A 21,329-nucleotide genomic window follows, 5' to 3' on the forward strand; every position below is an offset into this window, starting at 1 on the left:
ATATATATATATATATATATACATACACATACTTGAGCAATCAAAGAAATGCACCTGTAATCTCAGCAACTGGGAGGCTGAGGCAGGAGGATCCCCAAGAGTTTGAGGCCAGCCTGGCCTACAGAGAGTTCAAAGCCAGCCTGGACTACATAGAGGCTCCGTCTCAAAAACAAAAACAAAGCATAAAGAAAATGCACCATCTCCTTTGCTTTTATTCATCACTACTCATTTTACAAACAGTATTTTTCCTTTTGATCATATCTGAGATAAGCAGAAGCAGTTTACTAGCTCATGACTGTTAAAAGCACACACTTCGGCGCTTGCCCACATGTGTGACTCTGAGTTCAGTCACCAGCACTGCCGCCCCCACAGGAGCCCGTCCACTGAATACTCCACGGTGTGTCTGCATACGCTACCAAGTTGCAATGTTTTGTGTTCAGTTATTAGTTTTACTAGTTTTAATTCACACAAACAGAGTCATAAAAACTATAGAAAAGCTACTAATAATGTGGGTTAATAACAGCATAAAACCAGGCCCCAAAGAACCAGAAACTAACATAAGTAGGCTAAACCACTGGGCTTTTTCTACTCTGCCAAGCAGCTGTCTCCAGGTCTCAGAACGAGCTGTCCTCTGGAGCAGCTGCCTGGCCAGTCCCTCTGTCCTTCCCCTGGTCCACCAAGGCTGCTGTGGCCAGCTGGGGAGGAACACCTGTGCCACCTGGTGGTCATCACTGGGAGCTGTGCGACTCAACTTGATGCCTAGTCTCCTGCGTCCTCATTGGAAAATCTGAGGTTTAACTTACAGCGACCGAAGTGTGGAGTTACAATTGCCAGCTGCCTATGTGGCTGTAAACAACAAAGATTCTCAGTGCCAGAACTGTGTACATAAGGGGCAAACTGACCCCAGATGTGTGTGTCTGTGGGTGTGATTTTGGTCAGTGCTTTATATCGCTGCTAAATTCCCCAAAAAGTTAGAAAAGAAGCTAAGAAAGGAAGGGAGAGGAAAGACAGCAATCACAATTGCAAAGAAGGGAGGGCCAGCAAAATAGCTCAGTGGATTAAAGCACCTGAAAGCAGGCGCAGGGGCTGGGGGTTCCATCCTGGGACTGCTGTACCAACCCTATCCCCCAGGGCGCGCTCAGTCAGCAATTGAGACTGGGTGTGGTGGTGTGTGCCTATAATCCCAGCTCTTGGGAGGCTATAAATAGGTGGATCACGAGTCTGATCTAGTAGTGAGATCCTGAACACCCTGTAGTCCTTCCCTAAAATACAAAAAAACAAAAAATATACCAGGGCTGGGGAGATAGCTAAGTAGAATAAGTGCTTGCCTGGCAAGTTAAAGGTCATGAGTTCAATTCCCAGTGTGTGTGGGGGAAATATATATATGGAAGGACAGAGGGACTGGCTATATCTATCTATCTATCTATCTATCTATCTATCTATCTATCTATCTATCAACTACAAAGAAGGAAACTCGCAGTGCATAGTGGCACACACTTGTGATCCCAGCACTTGGGAGGCAGATGCAGGAGGATCATTGCCGAGTTCATGGCCAGCCTGGGCTACACAAATGAGCTCAAGACACAGCAATACTGTGTCTCAAAAAGAAGAAGAAGAAGAAGGAGAAGGAGAAGGAGAAGAAGGAGAAGAAGGAAGAAGAAGGAAGAAGAAGGAAGAAGAAGAGGAAGAAGAAGAGGAAGAAGAAGAGGAAGAAGAAGAAGAAGAAGAAGAAGAAGAAGAAGAAGAAGAAGAAGAAGAAGAAGAAGAAGAAGAAGAAGAAGAAGAAGAAAAAGATGGAAACTAGAGAAATATGGGACTGGCATTTGTGCGACTGATCTTGCTAATATGTATAGCATGTAGAAATCCATCTTGACAATCTTACAGAGAAAAGATCTGCACAGGGAAGCTGGCTAGCGGAGCGTGAGCCTTCCACGGACCCTGTGGGAGAGCAGCCTGCAAGCCTGCAGGTGGACAGTGGTGCTGAGGAGCTGGTGGAGGAGCACTGTGCACAGGGGACCTTCAGCAACTTCTGGCTGAGCTCCGAGAACGGCGGTGAGGGATTTTCTGAGGAGGAGGGCGACTATCAGTGCAGTAAAGTTGTCTGAAAAAATGGTTTGAGAGTTTTGCTTGCTTGTTTTTTGTTTTTTTTATGTATTTGGTACAGGGTCTCACTATGCAGCTCAGACTCATAGTGATCCTCCTGTTTTCAGCCTCCCCAGTGCTGCAATTACAGGTGTGTGCCACTACTCCCTGTCTTGAAAAAAAACATGGACAGAGCAGCAGACATTTGCTTATTTATTTATCTGTGTGTGTGTGTGTGTGTGTGTGTGTGTGTGGCCAGCTCAGCCCACCAGGGGGCGGGGCTGGCTGGCATGTGGTGCTGGGGGATTGAACCGCCGTCCCTGTGTTTTGCTGAGCTTGTTCTAAGTAGGTGCTTTAGACCACTGAGCCATCTCGCCAGCCCCAGCAGCAGACATTTGTAGAGTAGACCCACCCCACAAGAGAAAAAGCCAACTGGTGCATTCACTTGCTTAGTGACAATGTCATGTCACTACACAGCAGTGTTAAAGAAGACAGCAGAGAGCCAGAGTCCTGATGAGCAATGGAAGGACTCTCCTTCTAAACAGCAACTACCTTCCCCATCATCCTCCTTCCTGCAAGCCACAGATGTCACCTTGAGGGTGAGCACAGTATGTTTATTATTATTATTATTATTATTTTTTGGAACTGGGGATTGAACTCTGGCGCTTATTCTACTGAACCACCTCCCCAGCTCCCGGTGAGCACAGTATGAAATTGCTTCTGCTAAACCAGGCACATTTTACATTTTTGGTGAATGTACTAGGAACTACTGGTGTTTCTGGTAAATTATGCACATTACACAGGTCTTTTTTATTACAAAAAGGTTAGTTACGGGGTGCTCTGGGAGGTTTGGAACACATGGGTATTTCTATTATTTCTTGTGGGAAAAAGTCTTCAATGACACCAACCTTGGTTACAACCAACCCTGTGAAAGAACTGAATCAGTAAATCAAGGTCCACTGTCTCCTTACACGGATGAAGTATTTGTTATCTGAAAATCCAAAATCTTCTGGGCGAGCATTTCTGACAGGGAACACTCCACCTGTGACTGAGCTGTGCAGCGCCTCCAAGCTCCTACTTCACTCCCAGCACCCTGGGAAGCTGAGACAGGACGATCACAAGCTGAACCTCAGTCTGGACAGCTTCACGAGACCCTATCTCAAAATTAAAGTGGACAAGGGATGTGGCTCAGGGCAAAGACCCTGGCTTCAATCCTCAAGATCATCCCCCTAAAGTATGAATTTTTATATGCTAGTTAATATTGATAGAATAAAATGGGAATTCACTACACACCTGACTGCATTATCCTATTTTGTGTTCTATGAAACAAAAGTTGATGGTCCAAGCAAATTAAGATACTAAAAACTAAGCTATAAAATGACTAATTTCCTCTTTAGTCTTTCAGCAACTCTACTCCTTTACAAACTGAGTATATTTCTGAAGTCTTTTTTGGAGACCATGTAGTTTAGATCAGCCTTGCATTCACTATGTAGCCCAAGCTGGCCTTGAACCCACAGCAACCCTTCTGCCTCAGCCTCCCAAGTGCTGGGATTATAGGCATATGCTGCCACACGTGGATGATCTTTTAAGCTCGTTTACACTTCCTTAGGATTTAGCCTTGGAAGCTAAGAATCTCTAAAAACAGCTGTTTGGGGCTAGAGATATAGCTTGGGCGGCACAGCACCGGCCTGGCAAGCACCAGGTCCTGAGTTTGATTTCCAGTATCAAAAGAACAAAAAATAAACAAACCCCACTGATTACACTGTGGCGTATAAATACAATGGATTATCCAGCCATAAAAAAACAACAACAAAACTTGTCGTTTGTAGGAAAACACATATGGAGATCATGCTAAGCAAAATAAGCCAGATTCAGAAAGACAAGTATTGCTTAATCTGCCACCTGCAGCATCTAAAAAAGATGACCAGAAAGTAGGTGTGGATAAGGGGAGGGTGGGTGTGAGGGTGGGTTGGGGAGGCTGGGACCAGGTCTATTCACTGTACACCCCAAGTGTGAAACCTCAGCAGGGGGGCGGCGAGTGATGGGCGGGTGAATCTAAGCGAATGTTTGCATGCATGAATCTGCTGACATGGAGCCCATAAGCTGTAGAACCAACAGGCACTAATAAAAAGAGCTGACACAAACCGAACAGCTGACTGACTGAACTGTGGCAAGTGGGATTAGGTTTAGTTTTAGATCATCCCTCCTAACCTTTTAAAATCACACTTAAGACACAGAAAGTTTAAAAATGAAGTTATACCTACTGAATACAAAGCACTCTGAAAACCCACTGAAATACATGGGGAAGCCTGAAAGGCAGTACTTCTCCCTCAGAGACCCACAACCGAATCCAAGGGCTGCAGCTCCGTGAAGAGAAGGGGGCAGCGGGCGCCTCTGCTAGAAGGAAGGACACCGCACAGGCCCGCTTCCAGGGGTCCAGGGAAAAGCTCTTCACTCCTCAAAGTGCAGGATCCAGCTGTGACTAGATGGTGATGGGCAGGCAGAGACTGAGTTGGCTGGATGTGAAGGAAGTAAATGACAAAGTGCGTGCATGTGGGAAGGGCCGAGGGCAGCACCCACCCTCCTTCTGAGAAACAGGCCAGCACTGAATGGCTGTCCTAAAGCAGCTCACCGAAGCAGCTGCGCTCTTGTTCAGTGTGACATTCTGTTAGGGACTTCCAGGACAAGCGCTGCTATGGCCTGCATCCAGATGTTCCCCCAGAGCCTCATGCAGTTGCGGGGGACAGGCTTTTTGGAGGTGGCTGGATCTAGAGTGGGTGATGCTAGGGACAAGGGTGTGCAATTACTGTATTAGTCCAGTGATTACTTTGGCATAGTTCTGGGTATGATTGCCACTTACTCTAAGCGTGGGTGCCTAGACAGACTATAGTGGGGCAGAAAGAAACTGCTACTGTCACTTGCCACTTGCTGCCTCCTGTCCACCCTGCTTTGCCATGGACTGCTTCTCCTCTGTGATGCCTCTCTGCTACACCACCCTGCCTTGGAGCCAGCTGTCTATGGCCTGAAACCTCTACAAACTGTGAGTCAAATAAACTTTTCCTTTAACTGTGGGTGTCGGGTATTCATCTTAGTGATGAGAAAAGTAGCTGTAGACAAGGAAGCATCCCAGACTGCTGCAGGCCTGGGCTGAGACAGGGAGGTGGCTACCAGCAGCTTGGACAAACAAGGACTCTGAAAGATCTTCTGGAAAAGTGCTTTAAGTGGAATAAACACTTCCCTAGCAAGTGCAAGGGTCTGAGTTCAATCCCTGGTTCCACAAAAAAAGAAAAGTGCTTTAAGTTCCTAAGTCATGAGAGCTGAGGACAAGTCTGAAGGGCAAAAGGAGGCTTAGGCAATCAGGAGCAGGGAAGTGGAAGGAACAAAAGCAGAGGCAGGGAAAGACAGCAAAGTGTCAAGATGGGCTGGGGTCAAGAATGCGCACTGATGCTAAGAGATGCACTGGAGGATGAGAACTCAGACGGCTGTGAGATTCAGAACAGAAAACCAGAGCGGGGTGGGGTGCAGGGAAGGCCACTGCAGGGACTAGGTGGGGCTGGGAGGGGCAGGGTGGCTGTGGCTGTGGCTGAAGCAGGACCAGACAAGGAGAATGGAGCTAGACTCAGAGGGACCCAGGTACTTTATGGGCTAAGCTGGACACTCGCAGGGGTGGGCACCAGGCTGAGGGAGAACCTGCATTCTCTTCCTGCCTCCTGCCCGGTCTCCTGGCTGCGGACGGGACTGAGACCTCATCCCCAGCTCATGTCCCACGCAGACGCCATCACGCCAGAGTTCCTGGTCTCCAGGTTGCTGGGCTGGAGATCACTCAGCCTGCGCAGGGGCACTGTCAAGGGCTCACTCAGTGTCCTCCCCAGGTATGCATAATGCACAGCTCCTCCATGTGAACGTGTGCATATATGCAGGTATAGACACGGATATGAAGCCCTGACTGAGAGACACCGTAGGGTATTTAACTGCAAGCTGAACTTGGCGAGAGGCACCAAGCTACCGTCACATCCCTCCCCTATTAGGCAACAAGGCTCAGCTCTGCATCAGGCCCTGGATGACAAGAAGAGGGTGTGGTCAGCGTGACTGAGGAAAGAGCAGTGACATCAAGAGATGCAGGTGAATGTGACGGGTGCCTCCTTCTGCTCCCTGTCCCTGGTCATGTAACCCATGAAGACCTCCTGAAGGCAGGCAGGAAGGAGGCTGAGACCAGCCGAGGCCTTCAGCAGTGCCCTGGGACCACACTGTGAGTGTTCTGTCAGCCACTGCCTTCTCTGCCATAAGCAAACTTGTCACCCCACAGCCTGCGGCAGACTGCTTTCCAGGGGACCCAGTCAGCAATGGTGGATACACACTCGAACCCTGAACACTTGTAATGTGGGCTATAATATACATATGGAAAAATACTCTTTTCGTACTGTGCCTTTTAGGATTTTTTTTTTTTTTAAATCTTTTTGAGACACGACCTCACTATGCAGTTGAGGCTGGCCTTAAGCTCACTTTGTAGCCAGGCTGGTCCTGAAATCACAACAATCCTCCTGCCTCAGCCTCCTGAGTTCTCACATTACAGGTGCGCACTACCATGCCCAGCTAAATATTTGGAAAATAAATAAAGGAAAGAGAGAAGCATAATCTTTCAGTAAAATGATGCAATTATAGGACAGCCTACATGCTCACATAAACCTCAGCTAAAAAGGACTGTGTCATGCTCTATACCAAAAAGTATGTGCCAATATTTAAAAGTATTAAAGGAATATTAAAGCTCTTTGGCCAGATCTCACTTCTAGGTATCCATCCTAAATGATTAGAAATGTAGACAATGTACAACTGCATCCACTGCAGCACTACTTAGAAAAAGAACAAGTTAAGTGAATTATTATTCACCAATTAAAATGTTTTCAAGAGTCTACCAACATGGGGAAGTGCTTATTACAATTATTAAAATTGCAGGTTTTGCTGGGTATGGTGGTGCAAGCCTGGTCTTAGCGCTTGGGAGGCTAAGGCAGGAAGAACAACGTTGTTGTAGGCCAACCTCAGCTACAAAGTCAAACCCTGTCTCAACAAACAAACAAACAAACAAACAAACAGAGCAACAACACAAAATATAGGTTTCATGTTATAAAATATATAAAATACATGCACATAATAAAAGCACACAAAATATTAACTGTCATTATCACAAGATGAAAAAACTATCAGTGTCTTTTATCTTATTCCTTTTAAAGTCTTTTTTTTTTTTGGACCAGGGATCAAACTTGGCACCTTGCACTTGCCAGGCAGGTGATTAAACCGTTGAGCTATCTCCCGGCCCTAGTATCTTATTCCTTTTACAATTTTTTTTTTTTTTAATGTATTTGGTTGATGCAGGGTCTCACTACGCAGCTCAGACTCGTGGTGATTCTCCTGCTTTCAGCCTCCCCAACACTGGGATTACAGGTATGCACCACTACACCTGGACTCTGGCTGGCTCAGCCCGCCCTGGCGCAGCATGTGGCACTGGGGATTAAAGTGCGGTCCCTGTGCTTGCCTAAGCTTACCTAAGCAGGAGCTTTAGTCCACTGAACCATCGCACTGGCCCTCCTTTTACAAATTTAATGCTGTTATTTTTACAATGCATTAAAACATTTAACAAATGCTCAGTGGTGCTGAACAGAAATAATATTCCAGGCACAGAGTTCTTTGCACCCGTGACACTGGTACAGCAGCTATGCCCATGTCTCATGACCTCGGATGCCAAGGAGGGGAGATCGCTTCAGCTCCGGAGTTCCAGAGTGGGGAACATGTAAAAATAAAAATAACTAACAAGTACAAGACACACTGGAGGAACAGTGGAATGGTAGGGCACCTGCCTAGCACTCTCAGGCCCTTATGTTCTGTCCTGGGCACTGGGGGCAGGGGAAGGAATTACATCTTTTTAGACCTCCCCATGAGCAATATGCTCTGGGGATGCAGAACTAAATTACCCACAAGCCCACACTTTCCACAGTGTGCTGGGTGCCTGATGATGGTGAAGCTGACAGTAAGAATCTTCAGCAAGGGGATCTCAGCTGCAGTGGGAGTGACAAGACACCAGTCCTGAGTCATGCCCTAGGCTAGTGGTGAGAAAAAAGACTCAGGACCACTTTAACTATAGTGTCCAGCTGGGCTCTGTTACTAAAAGGCCTCCGACAGCCCTCACTGCTCACTGTCAAGGTCTTCCCGTACGTGTGAGGAACGGACCCAGTTGACTTGGACTGTGTGCACTCCCAGCACACAGAGTTCCAACTGTGAAAGTTAGGACGCTCCCACTTGTAGGGACAATCTGGAGGACACGGTATCAACATGTTTACTTTTATTGCAGCAGTATCCACCAGAGCTAAGCTATGGAGCTGACTCAGATGCCCACCAGCAGAGAAGTAGATAAAGAAACAAGGCCTACATAAGCAACGGGGTATTACTTAGCTGTAAAGATGACATCCCATCATTTACAACAAAGCGTATAAAACTAAAGGACATTATATTAAGGCAGATAATTCAGACACAGAAAGACAAATATTGTGTGCTCCCTCCCATATGTATTAAAGTGTTGCAAACAAAGGTTTTGCAAATAAGGAAGAAAAATTGAAGGGAAGTAGGGGAATGGGAAAAGAAGAATCAAAACATAGCATGTACAGGTATAAATTCTCCAGGATGAATGTGATCATAATGTATAAAAATAAAAATGCAAAAAAAGAATATTACCCAACGTGGATTTCATAAATTTCTTTCAGCCTGCCTGGGAAGCACAAGGTCCTTGGTTCAATCCCTGGTACCAAAAAAAAAGATCTTTCAGAGAACTCCTCAGCATCAGAATAACACACCCTCCACATAAAAAGAGCTGCAGTCATATGTTTGGCACTGCCATCGAATGCAGAACAGCACGGAGCCGAAAGGCCCGCTCTCTCCTGGTGCAGCAGGCGCAGCAGCGCTGAGGCTCTACCACAGATTCCTCCACAAGCTCGCACAGGATGAGTTAGGTTTTCTCCACTGAGTCGGGAGGACTCTGGTCCACTGCAGCCGACACAAGGGAAATTCTATGCTCCAGCAAAAATGACTTCAAGCAATAATTTAAAGAGAAATCTACAGAGAAAAGTTCACATTTGTCTAATAATAACACATAATCTGTGCACAGCCCAGCCAGGCGGAAGGCTCTTTCGGTCAGGTGTGGCTCTGTAAGCAGTTCTGCATAATAGAAAGTGTAGCCTGGGCGGGAGCAGCAGGTGATTCCCCCAAATACACAGAGACAGGTCAACAGCTTATGCAGTTCAAAGGCAAAGGCAGGAGTTTCATTAAAAAGGACATGACAGGGGGCCAGGGAGATGGCTCAGTAGAACAAGTGCTTGCCTGGCAAGTGCAAGGGCCTGAGTTCAATCCCCAGTTCCACAAAAAAAAAAAAAAAAAAAAAGACATGACAGTTACCACATGTCACGTACCTGCACCACCTCCCCAGGAAAGTGCCACATTATGTGCTGCAAACACGCACTAATAAAACATATCAAAAAGATACACAAAGGACAAAAGTAAACCAAAATAGAGCAAAAATGTAAGAAAATTTCAAAAACCAAGTCATACTACTCAATGTTTGGTTTTCTTACTGGATTTTGAAACAACTATAATTTCCAGTTAAATGCCTATAAATTGTTTTTCTTTTTACCGGTGTCTCTATATTTTAGATAGGGGAAATAAAAATAGGGGTTTATAAACATGCATTCAACTTTCGTTTTTATTCTTGCAGAGAAAAACAGCAGACTTTTGTTTTAATGTTTTTAGTACAGAGTCTACAGGGTCTCACTACACAGATTGGACTTGCAGTGATCTTTCCTATTTTTCAGCCTCCCAAGTACTGGATTACAGGCGTGCGCCACCATGCCCAGTCTCAATCTCTGCACACCCCAGGGGTGGGGCTGGCACTGATCGGGTATTGAACCACTGGCCCCTGTGTCTGCCTAAGCAGGAGCTTTAATCTACTGAGCTATCTGTCAGTCCAACAGTAGACATTTATGACATTTCTTTTTTTTTTGAAACAGGGTCTCATTATGTAGTTCAGGCTGCCCTCAAACTTGAGGCGATCCTCCTGCCTCAGCTTCTCAAATGCTGGGATTACAGGTGTGCGCCACCACGCCCAGTCCCTGACTTTTTGTTGAAACCAACCTCACTATTAGAGGAAGGCCCTCCAAGACAGTAAACACAAAGTTACATTTCAGTGGCTCTCCTCACCCCATCTGCACAGGTACTTTTCCATCCAACAGAGAACTTCCAGGGAGACATCAAGTCTGAACACAAATATCGCCATTTATATTACACATCTGCAGACTTGTACCCATCACTGAGAAGCATACCTGTCTGCTAATGAGGAGGAGTTCTGTCTGTTAGTCAATGGCTAGCCACTGTGGAGCCCCAAAGAGCCAGACAGCCAATCATCCACCCTGCCTTGCCTTTTAGCTCCTCCTCTGGGGATTTCCCTTCACCTTTTAATAAACTGGAAGTGAAGTGTAGACCTGTAAGATTCCCTGAAAGGTGACATGATGATTATAAAAATAATGGGCAGCTCATTTTGTAAACTCTGAACACTGAAACAAAAAAGAATGCTGACAAGTGATCCTCCTCACAAATAGCAAGCAAGGCCTGTGTCACATGAATACACACTGCTGCAAAAAGAAGAAATGCAAGGCTAATTTCATAAATTCAGCTCCCAGCTTCAGTAGTAAAAAAAGATCATCATGAGCTGTTTTGCAAATGCAGCTGAGGCTCTTCCTCTTTTGAGGATCCTCCAAAATAGGCCCGGGATTTCCTGCCTCCATTCGCTGGCCACTCACATCCGTTTGAGTTAACTGACGGAGTGCTTCACAGCGATGATTTATGTGCTAAAGGAATCAGGACCCAGCAAAACCTGACACCAACCACATACTGAACTAGTTATCATCACTAGCCATTCACTCGAGGGGGCTCAGGGTGCAGCTCAGTGACAGAGCACTTGCCTCATGGGTGCAAGGCCCTGTGTTCAACCCCCAGGGCTGCAAAAAAGAAGACAAATAATTATTCTATCTATCTAAGAGTTAAAGTTCTGCTTACTAGCTATGTGACCTTGGCCGACTCATTTCACCTTCCACTTTGCCGACTGTGAAAAGATAACAATGTCCTTTCTCCAAGAGCTGTGTTGACTGGCCATGGTAAGGGAAGACTTTCTGCATACCGAGCACTCATGTACGCCTCACCTCGGCAGGCTACCTGGACACACTTGAAATTCTTGCCACAAGGGCTGGTGAGCTCAGTGGACTAAGCACCTGCTTAGGCAAGTGCAGGGTCCGAGGTCTGATCCCTGGCAACACAGGCTGCACCAGCCCCACCCTGGGAGCACACTGAGCCGGGCACCAAGACTGGGCGTGGTGGCACACAGCTGTAAGCCCAGTGCTGGGAGGTTGAAAACAGGAGGATCACCACAAGTCCAAGCTGAACAGTGACACCCTGTACCAAATACATAAAATTTTTTAAAAATTAAAAAATAAAAAAAATAAAAACTTTTAAAAATGAAAAAATAAAATAAAATTCTTGCCACATAAACTGGATACACTCAGAGTCCAATGTGTAATTTCACTCCCAAAATCTGTTTTTCCTCAAGACTTCAAATTTCAGACCTGGATCACTGGGATCAATTTTACTCTACTCACCCCACTCCCACATCCAGTCCACAAGTCCTGCTTCTAATGAATGAGAGAAGCCACAGGACGCCACTGACCCTGCTAATCCCACCTCTGCTGTCTACTTTCCACCTCTGATGACACTTTCAGCCAACTGGGAGACTTTCTCGGAACGGTCCATGTGGCCAGGGCCAAGTCAGGTCTCTAGCCACCAGGGTATGAGGCCTGGGGTCTGGGACCAATCAGTCAGAAGGAGCCAAACTGTGCCAAGAGCCCAGTCAGCAAGTGGCTAGGACATGGATCCTTCGAGGTCAAGCCTGAAGATGACCACAGCCTCATGACAAACCTGGAGCCTGGCCCTAGCTAAGCTTCACCTGAATGCCTGACACAACTGTGAAGCAATCAGTGTTGAGGCTTTAGTACACTGGATTTGGTGGTAATATATAACACTGTAACAGCTAACAAACTGACTTCACATCATATTTTGGAGTAACTCCAGGCAGATTAAAGTGCCTGCTTAGGCAGAGCAGGGGCTGGGGATTCAATTCCTGGGCCTGCTGTGCTGGCCCCACCCTCTGAGCCCGCTGAAACTATGCCAGACTGGGCGTGGCAGTGTGCACCTGTAATCCCAGCACTTGGGAGGCTGAAAACAGGAGAATCACTGTGAGTACGAGTCAGATCTCCGATCTAAGTAATGAGACCTTGTAGATCTCCAATCTAAGTAATGACACCTTGTAGGTCTTGTAAATAAAAAAAAAGAAAAAGAAAAAAGAAACAAAAAGTTGATTGAACTTCATGAACTCTAAAAAACTTTATACTACAAAAAATGCCACGAAGAAAGTAAAAAGCCAACCAAGTAACAAAAATATCTGCAACTCACATATCTGAGAACTATACTCAAAATACACAAAGAGGGGCTGGTGAGATGGCTCAGTGGTCTAAAGCACCTACTTAGAACAAGCTAAGCCAAGCAAAGCACAGGGACCAGGGTTCAATCCCCCAGCACCACATGCCAGCCAGCCCCACCCCCTGGTGGGCTGAGCTGGCCACACACACACACAAATAAAAAAAAAAAAAAAAAAAAAAAAAAAAAAAAAATACACAAAGAAGGGGCCTGGGAGATGGCTCAGTAGAATAAGTGCTTCCCTGGCAAGCGCAAGGGTCTGAGTTCAATCCCTGGTTCCACCAAAAAAACCCCAAAAAACAAAAAACAAAGAAGCCTTACAACAGAAAAATAAGATAAATAACTCAATTTTATTGTATGTTATTGAAATAGGGTCTCTCTTAATTGTGTAGTCCAGGCTGTTGAACTCATGGCAAATCCTCTTGCCTCAGCCTCCTGGAGGCTATGAGCCACCACACCTGACAACAGCCCAATTTAAAAATGGGCAAAGCTCTGAACAGACATTTCTCTAGAGATGATAACATAACTGGCCAGTAAATACTGCACACAGAGACTCGCAACCTCACTGGTCATCAGAGAAGTGCAGACCAAGACCCCGGTGCAGCAGCACTTCATATCCAACAGCATGGCTGAAATAAGAGGCAACAAACAGCAAGTGTCACCGAGGACGGAGGAAAAACCCCAACCCTTCTCCATTGCTGTGAGGATGCAAACTGCGGCAACCTCTTTGGAAGGGAAAACAGCCTGGCAGTTCCTCAAAGAGTTAAACATGAAGTTACCTGATGATGTGAGATTCCACTGCCAGGCACGCACCCAGATGTGGCAACTACAAGCCCACACAGCAACCTGAACAGAAACAGTCACCACAGCGGTATTCACAGCATTATCTGTACATGGAAACGGCTCTGATGCCCACTAACTGATGAACGGATAAAACAAACTGCGGCAATCATATCATGGAATATTTATTATTTGGCCATGGGAATGAAGTAATGACGTGATACGTGCTATCCTATTAATGAACCTTGAAAACGTCATGCCAATGATGTTTCCAAGTCTGTAAAGTCAAAACCTGTTTCTGAACCAGGGCTTCCACTAAATTTCAACCACTACATAAAACAACCTAAAATCAATCTCTGTCTCCTTTGTCTGTCCTGGGGACTGAACCCAGGGCTTTCCCACAGAGCTACATTCTCTACTCCTTTGTTTTTATTTTTTTAAAAGGCAAGATTTAGGGCTGGGGGGATAGCTCAGTAGAATAAGGGCTTGCCTGGCAAGCGCAAGGGCCTGAGTTCAATCCTTGGTTCTGGAGAAAAAAAAAAAAAAGGCAAGATTTAGCTCACAGCTGTAGAGGTTTCAGTTCATAAGCTCCAAGGCAGGGTGGCACACGGCAGAAGGGCAACCAACCAGTCATGGCCATGGAAGATAGCAAAAGCAACAGGAGATGAGCCTAGCCCTTTATTTATTTTTATTCTGAGGTAGGGCCTGGCTAAATTGCTCAGAATGAGCTCTAACTGTGATCCTTCTCTGCTTCAGGTTCCTGGAGTGCTGGGATGGCAGGCATGTGCCTTCATGCCCAGCTTTAAATCTCTTTTGAAAAAAAAAAATAGAAAAGATAGTAGCAAAAAACAGTAGAGATGAAAGCTACTGATGGGATATCTTAACAGAAATAAACCCTAACCCTAACCCAGAGAGAAATTCCAGAGAGAGAGAGATTCCAGAGAGAGATTTTCTGACTTGAGACATGCTAGCTGAGGCTCAGGCAGAGTACCACACCAGCCTTGATGGAAAGGAGCCAACCAGTGAAATTAAGAAAGAAATAGTAGAAGGAGTAAGAAAAAAACCAAGAGAAAGTAGTGCCAAGAGTCAAGACAAGAATTCTAACAGCACACGCTACAGGTCCACCGGAGTAAAAACCACCACCCCTTGGGAGGACCCAGCCAACAGCTCTGCACTGGGCATAGTGGGGTGAGTGGGCGGAAGCCGCTCTCAGGGTGCCAAGGCTCAGTTGGTTGTGGTTATTTTGTTTTGTTTTGTTCCTCGAATGCCTTCAGGGCACTTTTGGCCAGCGGGAGAGGTGTGAGTTTCGAACTCCAGCAACCTGAGGCTGACAGCTTTGTGGAAGCAGCCACTTAAAGGCCTGAGCTAGGGCCAGGCCCCCTATTTTGTTTTTAAAGTCTCAAGACTTGGGCTGGTGAGATGGCTTGGTGGTCTGGAGCACCTACTTAGAACAGGCTTAGCTAAAGCACAGGGACCGCGGTTCAATCCCCCAGCCCCGCCCTCTGGTGGGCTGGGCTGGCCACACACACACACACACACACACACACAAATTAAAAAAAAAAAAAAAAAAGTCTCAAGACTTTGAGTTTCTAGAGAAGAAGCCAGAAAAAAGAGAGCAACACAGGACTAGGGGAAGCTGCCCGATATCTAAGGACAGGGAGAAGTTAGACTGAGAGCTAGGTGGAACGGCTTCAGACCACATTAAAATCAAAATCCACTGTAGGATGCAAGACAGGAAGGCCTGATTTACTTTGTCCCATGAGAAGAGTTCTCAAATGAATTTACCAGACACAGTACCCCTATAAAAATTAACTGTTAAAAAAAATTACTTGTTAACGATTTTATTTTTCTTTTGCAGTACTAGGGATTGAACTCAGGACCTTGCACTTGCCAGGCAAGTGCTTATTCTACTGAGCTATCTCCCCGGCCCTAATTTCTTTTCTTTTCTTTTTTTTTTTTTTGTGGAACCAGGGATTGAACTCAGGCCCTTGTGCTTGCCAGGAAAGTACTTATTCCACTGAGCCATCTCCCCGGCCCCCCTATTTTCTTTAAGAGAGGGTGTCCATGGATAACTTAAGCTTACTGCAACTATCTTATTATACTAGAAAATAATATGGTTGAGTTTGCATGTTAATCTGTCAAGCATGGGAGGCTGAGGCAGGAGGATTGTAGCAATTATGAGGCCAATCTGGGCTACATAATGAGGCTGAGGTCAGTCTGAACTACATAATGGGACCCTGTCTCAAAAAACCAAACAAAAACAATAGCAACAATAACAAAAATCAAAGCTAAAGCTCAGGGATGTAGCTCAGTGGCACAGCGCCTTCCTGACAAGCAAGAGAAGAGTCCCATGAGAAGAATTCAATCCCTGTTACCAAAAAAATAAAAATAAAAATAAAAAAAAATAAAAAATAATAATAAAATAAAATAAAAAAATTTAAAAAATCAAATCTTCTTTGAATGTCTTAACACTGTCAGTTGCCAGTTTCTAGTTAATTTCCCCTAATAATGTTTTTTTTTGTGGTACTGGGAAGAGAACTCAGGACCTTGTGCTTGCCAAGCACTTATTCTACTGAGCTATCTCCCCAGCCCCTTTCCCTAATAATGTTTTTCATGTGACTCCAATAGAGTCTGGTTTAAAATTTACACAACCATTCAGTGACACTATAAAAATAAGGGATAAGGCTCTGAAAGAAAAAAATATAGAAATGTAAAGTGTGTTGAGTTATGACACTTTGCACTGGAGAGTTACCACCCAGTGCTAAGAAAAGGGTTTCACTTTTCAATCTGAGACTAGAGCTCACAATTAAGGATATCAAAGACTGGCATCTGACTACAAGGACCCTTATTGTGCTTTTTTTTTTTCCTTTTTGAGACAGGGTTTCACTATGCAGTTGAGGTTGGCCTTGAACTCACTTTGTAGCCCAAGCTGGTCTCTTGCAATGATCCTCCTGCCTCAGCCTCCCAAGTGCTGGGATTACAGGTTAAGTGCCAGCATACCCACAAAAACAAACTAGGTGTGCGACACCACACCCAGCTTGTTTTTGTTTTTCACAACAGGGTGTCAATAAGTAATTCAGGTTGTCTTTGAGCTCACTATGTAGCTCAAGCTAGCCTTGAACTTGTGGCCATCCTCTTCCTCAGCCTCCTGAGTTCTTAGATTACAGATGTGTACCACCACACCCAGCTTATTGTGCTTTCTTAAATGATACAAAAGTATCCTTCAAATTAATTGACAATCTTTTTTTTGGGGGGGGGTAGTGCAGGGACTGTCCTTTAAGTAACCCAAGTTGGCCTTGAACTCACAGAGATCCTCCTGCCTTTCCCTCCTAAGTGCTGGGATACCAGGCCTGTGCCACCACTGTCTCCTTTGGCTTTTTTTAAAAAAATTTTTATTTATTTATTTATTTATTTTTGTGTGTGGCCAGCTCAGCCCACCAGGGGGCGGGGCTGGCTGGCATGTGGTGCTGGGGATTGAACCGCGGTCCCTGTGCTTTGCTGAGCTTGTTCTAAGTAGGTGCTTTAGACCACTGAGCCATCTCACCAGCCTCCTTTGGCTTTTTAAAGTTTTTTCATTTATATCGGTAAAAATGAACAACTATAGAGTTTCTCATCAAAAGAGTATTTAAGTGGCCTGTTCAGCTCAAGGCTGATACATTTGCAAGCACAGGTTTGGAATATGAGAGGCACTAAAATCTGTACCTTTGCCCTTGCATTCCCACTGAGGTAACAACAGGTCCTGCCCTCACGGCCGGGCAAGGAAGGCAGGCCTGTCAACAAATTGAGACACAGGCAAAACCAGAAGTGAGTAGAGTTCAACGGAACGCGCTGGAAGAAGCGCAAGCAGGGGCGCATTCCTGCATTCCTCAAAAGGTGTTCGAAGGAAACCTGTTGCAGGAACCGAATTTTGCTAAGGAGAGCCGAGGGAGGTCCCAGGTCCTAAGGAGAGGAATTCACCGCTCGTGGAAGCCACGGATCTACCTTATCTTCCGACAGTCGCCATACACGCCCGCCTCCGTCCCCCTGGCACGCACCCCGGGGAGGACCTCACCTGTACTGCCAGCCCTTGGCACTGCCTCCGCGGCTGCTGCCGGCGCCGCTGCCGGTCGCGCCCGCGCCGCCGCTCTTGGCGCTCGGGGTCCCGGCGGCCGTCAGCGCCTCCAGCCTCCCCTCGCACTCCGAGACTCTCATTGTGGACACTGGGTCCTGCATCTTGGCTCCCGGGTCCACCTGCCCTTCCCGGGCGGCACAAGCGAACTCCACGCAAGAGTTTTGTGGGCGCTTCTTCTTCTCTTAGACACTCGGATGTGATCCCAGTTGCTAAATGCGACGGCGACAGGAGAAGGGACAGCCACTGGCCGGGGAGTGGAAGACACACATCCCCGCCGAGTTAAACTTTCTGGACGGCAAGGGAAGCGGTGCACAGAATCCTTTCCATCCACACGGAGTTATCTCCCTCCTGACACGAGCAAGGGGGAAAGTGTCACCCAGCTAGAGGGCTTGGGGACACTGAGGAGATGCGGACGGCGTGCGGGGGAGACGCGAGCTCTGAAGCCGCGAGTGGGCCAGGGGCGGGGGGGACACGCGGCCTGGCCTTGGCGGAGGGCGGGTCAGCCGCGACCCCTGTTCTTCTCAGCCTCTCTGCTCGGCGGGAACCGCCAGAGCCCGAGACCCAGGCGCCGCGGCGCGCGCAGCCCAGGAGGTCGCAGAGGAGGCCTCCGAGGGCGGGACTCTGGATCCCAGGGTCCGCGGCTAGCCGTGCAGCGAATCCCTCCGACGCCCCTGGCCTTGTGTTTCGACGCGGGTCCCAAGAGCTGTCGAGCCAAACGCGTAGAAGCCAGGGACTCGGACACCGCCCCACCGCGAGTCACCTACCCTCTCGCTCGCTTCCCGCCTTCCCTTCCGGAGTAGCGTGAGGTCACTTCCGTTAGGGCCGACGCACTTGGCGCCATCTTAGATTTGGGCACCTCTACCCTGAAGGGGGCGGAGCCTTTGTGGGCGGGGAATCAAAAGGAAGCTTTAGACGGCGAGGCGAGAGAGCTGCAGAACCTCCAAGAGGGGTCCTGAAGGGGCCAGCCCTTGTGGAGGGTGACTTCCTAGCCTTCCATTCGAGGACCCATTTCATGCATTTTCAGGAGAAAGTTATGAAGAACAACTTTTTGCAAAACAGAATGAAAACACTTTTTTCAGTCTCTTTGGAGAAAAATGATGACATTGAAATACAAGCAAATCAGTCTTAGAAATGAACAAGAGGCTCATTGGAAATCAGAACCAGGTACTCTTCCTGACTCCAGACAACCTCTTCCCCTCTTTCAGACCTGGTTATCATCTGTAAAGTGAGAGTGATTGTCCGTCTCATTTTATGAATTCTAGTTCCTATCAACGTGACTTGTTCTTGTTTTTGTCTTTTTGAGACAGGGTCTTACTATGCAGTTCAGGCTGGCTTATTGTATATAAAACTCTACAGGGAGCACCATGGTGCACGCGTGTAACCCCAGAATTATGGGAGGCTGAGGAAGGAGGATCCAAGTTTGAGTCCAGTCTGGGCAATGTAGTGATTTAGTGAGATCTTGTCCCAAAATAACAAGTATAGAAGGGCTGTGGTTATACCTCAGTTCGAAGGTTCTGGCTCATTTCCTAGTACCAAAAAAAATTAATTAATTGTTTAAAAGCTCTGGGATAGGGGCCAGGGAGATGGCTCAGTGGAATAAGTGCTTCCCTGGCAAGCATAAGGGCCCGAGTTCAATCCCCAGTTCCGCAAATAAATAAATAAATAAATAAAATAAAAATAAAATCTCTGGGATAAATGTGAAGATGGATTACTCAAGGTGAAAAATAAGCAAATATTAAATTCATATATATATGATAAAAGGGGCTGGGGAGATGGCGCAGTAGAATAAGTGCTTCCCATGGGGCCGGGGAGATGGCTCAGTGGAATAAGTGCTTCCCTGGCAAGTGCAAGGGCCTGAGTTCAATCCCCGGTTCTGCACCAAAAATAAATAAATAAGTTCAGTGGAATAAGTGCTTCCCTGGCAAGTGCAAGGGCCTGAGTTCAATCCCCGGTTCTGCACCAAAAATAAATAAATAAGTTCAGTGGAATAAGTGCTTCCCTGGCAAGAATAAGCGCTTCCCTGGCAAGCACACGGTCTGAGTTCAATCCCCAGTTCAAAAAAAAAAAAAAAAGAAAAGAAAAGAATGAGATCCAGGCACAACGTGTGTACCTGTGGTCCTGAGAGAGGAGACTAGGGCAGGACAAAACCTGCTGAGCAGGTGGGCATGACTTGTCAACACAGAGAGCGGGAGCACATTGCAGAGCAGACTGCAGCCCTGCACCTGGACCAGCCAGAAAGGGCTAGCTTCAGTCCTTCATTCACATCTGGTGAGGAATTGAGCAGACATTTGATAGGACATTTGAGATCTGACAGCAGGCCAGGTGAGCTTGTGGTAGGAGGACTGTCACAGATGTTGGTTCTGGATGGGAGAGAAGGTTCTAGGAAGGGGAATACGGAAGAGCCCAGCTGTTACCCTCATGGCAGCTGTGAGCCTTCTCAGCCCTGGCTCTCACTCTGCAGGGTGATTTTGTTTTCTACCTCCAATAAAAGTAAGTCCCCCTTACCTTTCTTGAGTCTCTTGTCCAATTCTTTGTTTGGGACACCAAGTATCCAGAAGGAATCTCTTCAGAACCCAAAAAGCCCATAAACCCAGCTCCTTGGGAGACTGAGGAAGGAGGAGCATTTCAGCGTAGGAATTAAAGGCCTACCTGGAGACAAAACTGAGACTTCATCTCATAAAAGGACAAGAAATTATTTTGTAAAATAAAAACAACACAGGGTCAGGGAGATAGCTCAATAGAATAAGTGTTTGCCTGGCAAGCACAAGGGCCTGAGTTCAATCCCCAGTTCCACAAAAAAAAAAAAAAAAAAAAAAAAGGAAAAGAAAAGAAAAAAGAAACAACACAGTGGGTGGGAGGGGTGATACACAAAGTAAATGTGATGGATGGAGAACCTACTTGAGAAGAACAGTTGGGGAAAGCTTGCTAAGGACATGACGTGTACAGTGAGAGATAAAGAAAGCTTCAGAGGCTCTGGGAAAAGCATAAAACTCCTCGTGAATGGAGCCTGGAGCAGGACCTGGAGGATGGTGTGAGATGATTGTGGGGAGAAGCAGAGGAATTCGCATTGCATGGTGAATGCTGTGGAAAGTCATAGGAGGCTCTAATCAGAGCAGGCTTGTAAGCCGATGCACACGTAAAGATCCTGGCTTTCTAACAATGGGGCCAGAACAATTGCATTAACTGCACATAAAAGAATGAGCTTGGGGCCAGGTGTAGTGGTACAGGCACCCGGGAGGCTAAGGTAGGAGGGCCACCTAGGCCTCAAGGCCAGCCTGGACAGTGAGACCCTGTTTCAATTTTAGTGTATGTACTGCCGAAGCGAGCACAAGACCCCGTTTCAAAAACAAACATGAAGTTGGACCTCTACCTTGTTGCACACACAAACATAAACTCAAAATGGATCAAAAATATAAATGTAAGAACACCCTTACAAGAAAACCCAGAATGCATGTCCATGACCTGGCACTAGGCAGAACTTTCTTAGATACGACATCAAAGCAAAATCACAGAAGAAAAGCACAGAGTGGGCTTCATGAAAGTCAAAAAACTTTTGTTCTTCAGACAGTGCCATGAAAAAAAGTAAAAAGACTTCTATGTGGAGAAAATATTTACAAATTAGATATATGATTACCCAGAGGCTGACCCAAGGAGAGATGCTCCCATGGGCCAGGTGGGCCCACACCGTGGAGCAGTGTAGCTTGAGGGGTGGTCAGCTGACCTTGGGTCCAGGGATGCCACCAGTTCCTCAGCCTCTTAGATGTTGGTGCTGCATCGTCCTTGTTCCCAGTGG

General features: G+C 46.5%; 1 protein-coding gene across 6 annotated transcripts in view; it reads right to left on the reverse strand.

The window, feature by feature from the left end:
• Osbpl11 (oxysterol binding protein like 11) overlaps positions 1-19,098 on the reverse strand; it is a 64,518-nt gene extending 45,420 nt beyond the window's left edge. The window contains exons 1-4 of one of the 6 annotated variants that reach the window (XM_023700772.1): positions 5,773-5,997; positions 4,663-4,865; positions 4,347-4,564; positions 3,074-3,183 (exon numbers count right to left, since the gene is read on the reverse strand). Coding sequence is in view for 1 of the 6 variants with exons in the window: in XM_004640699.3 (XP_004640756.1) it covers positions 17,477-17,637 (161 nt within the window). In the remaining 5 variants the exon portion in view is untranslated. Of the gene's footprint in view, positions 1-3,073; positions 3,197-4,346; positions 4,565-4,662; positions 4,866-5,772; positions 5,998-17,476 lie in introns of those variants that run through there. The other 5 variants (XM_023700774.1, XM_023700771.1, XM_023700775.1 and 2 more) reach the window with 5 other exon arrangements.
• Between the last annotated feature and the right edge of the window lie 2,231 nt (positions 19,099-21,329).

Source organism: Octodon degus, unplaced genomic scaffold (genome assembly GCF_000260255.1).
Source record: "Octodon degus isolate 3935 unplaced genomic scaffold, OctDeg1.0 scaffold00126, whole genome shotgun sequence".
Taxonomy (NCBI): Eukaryota; Metazoa; Chordata; class Mammalia; order Rodentia; family Octodontidae; genus Octodon; species Octodon degus.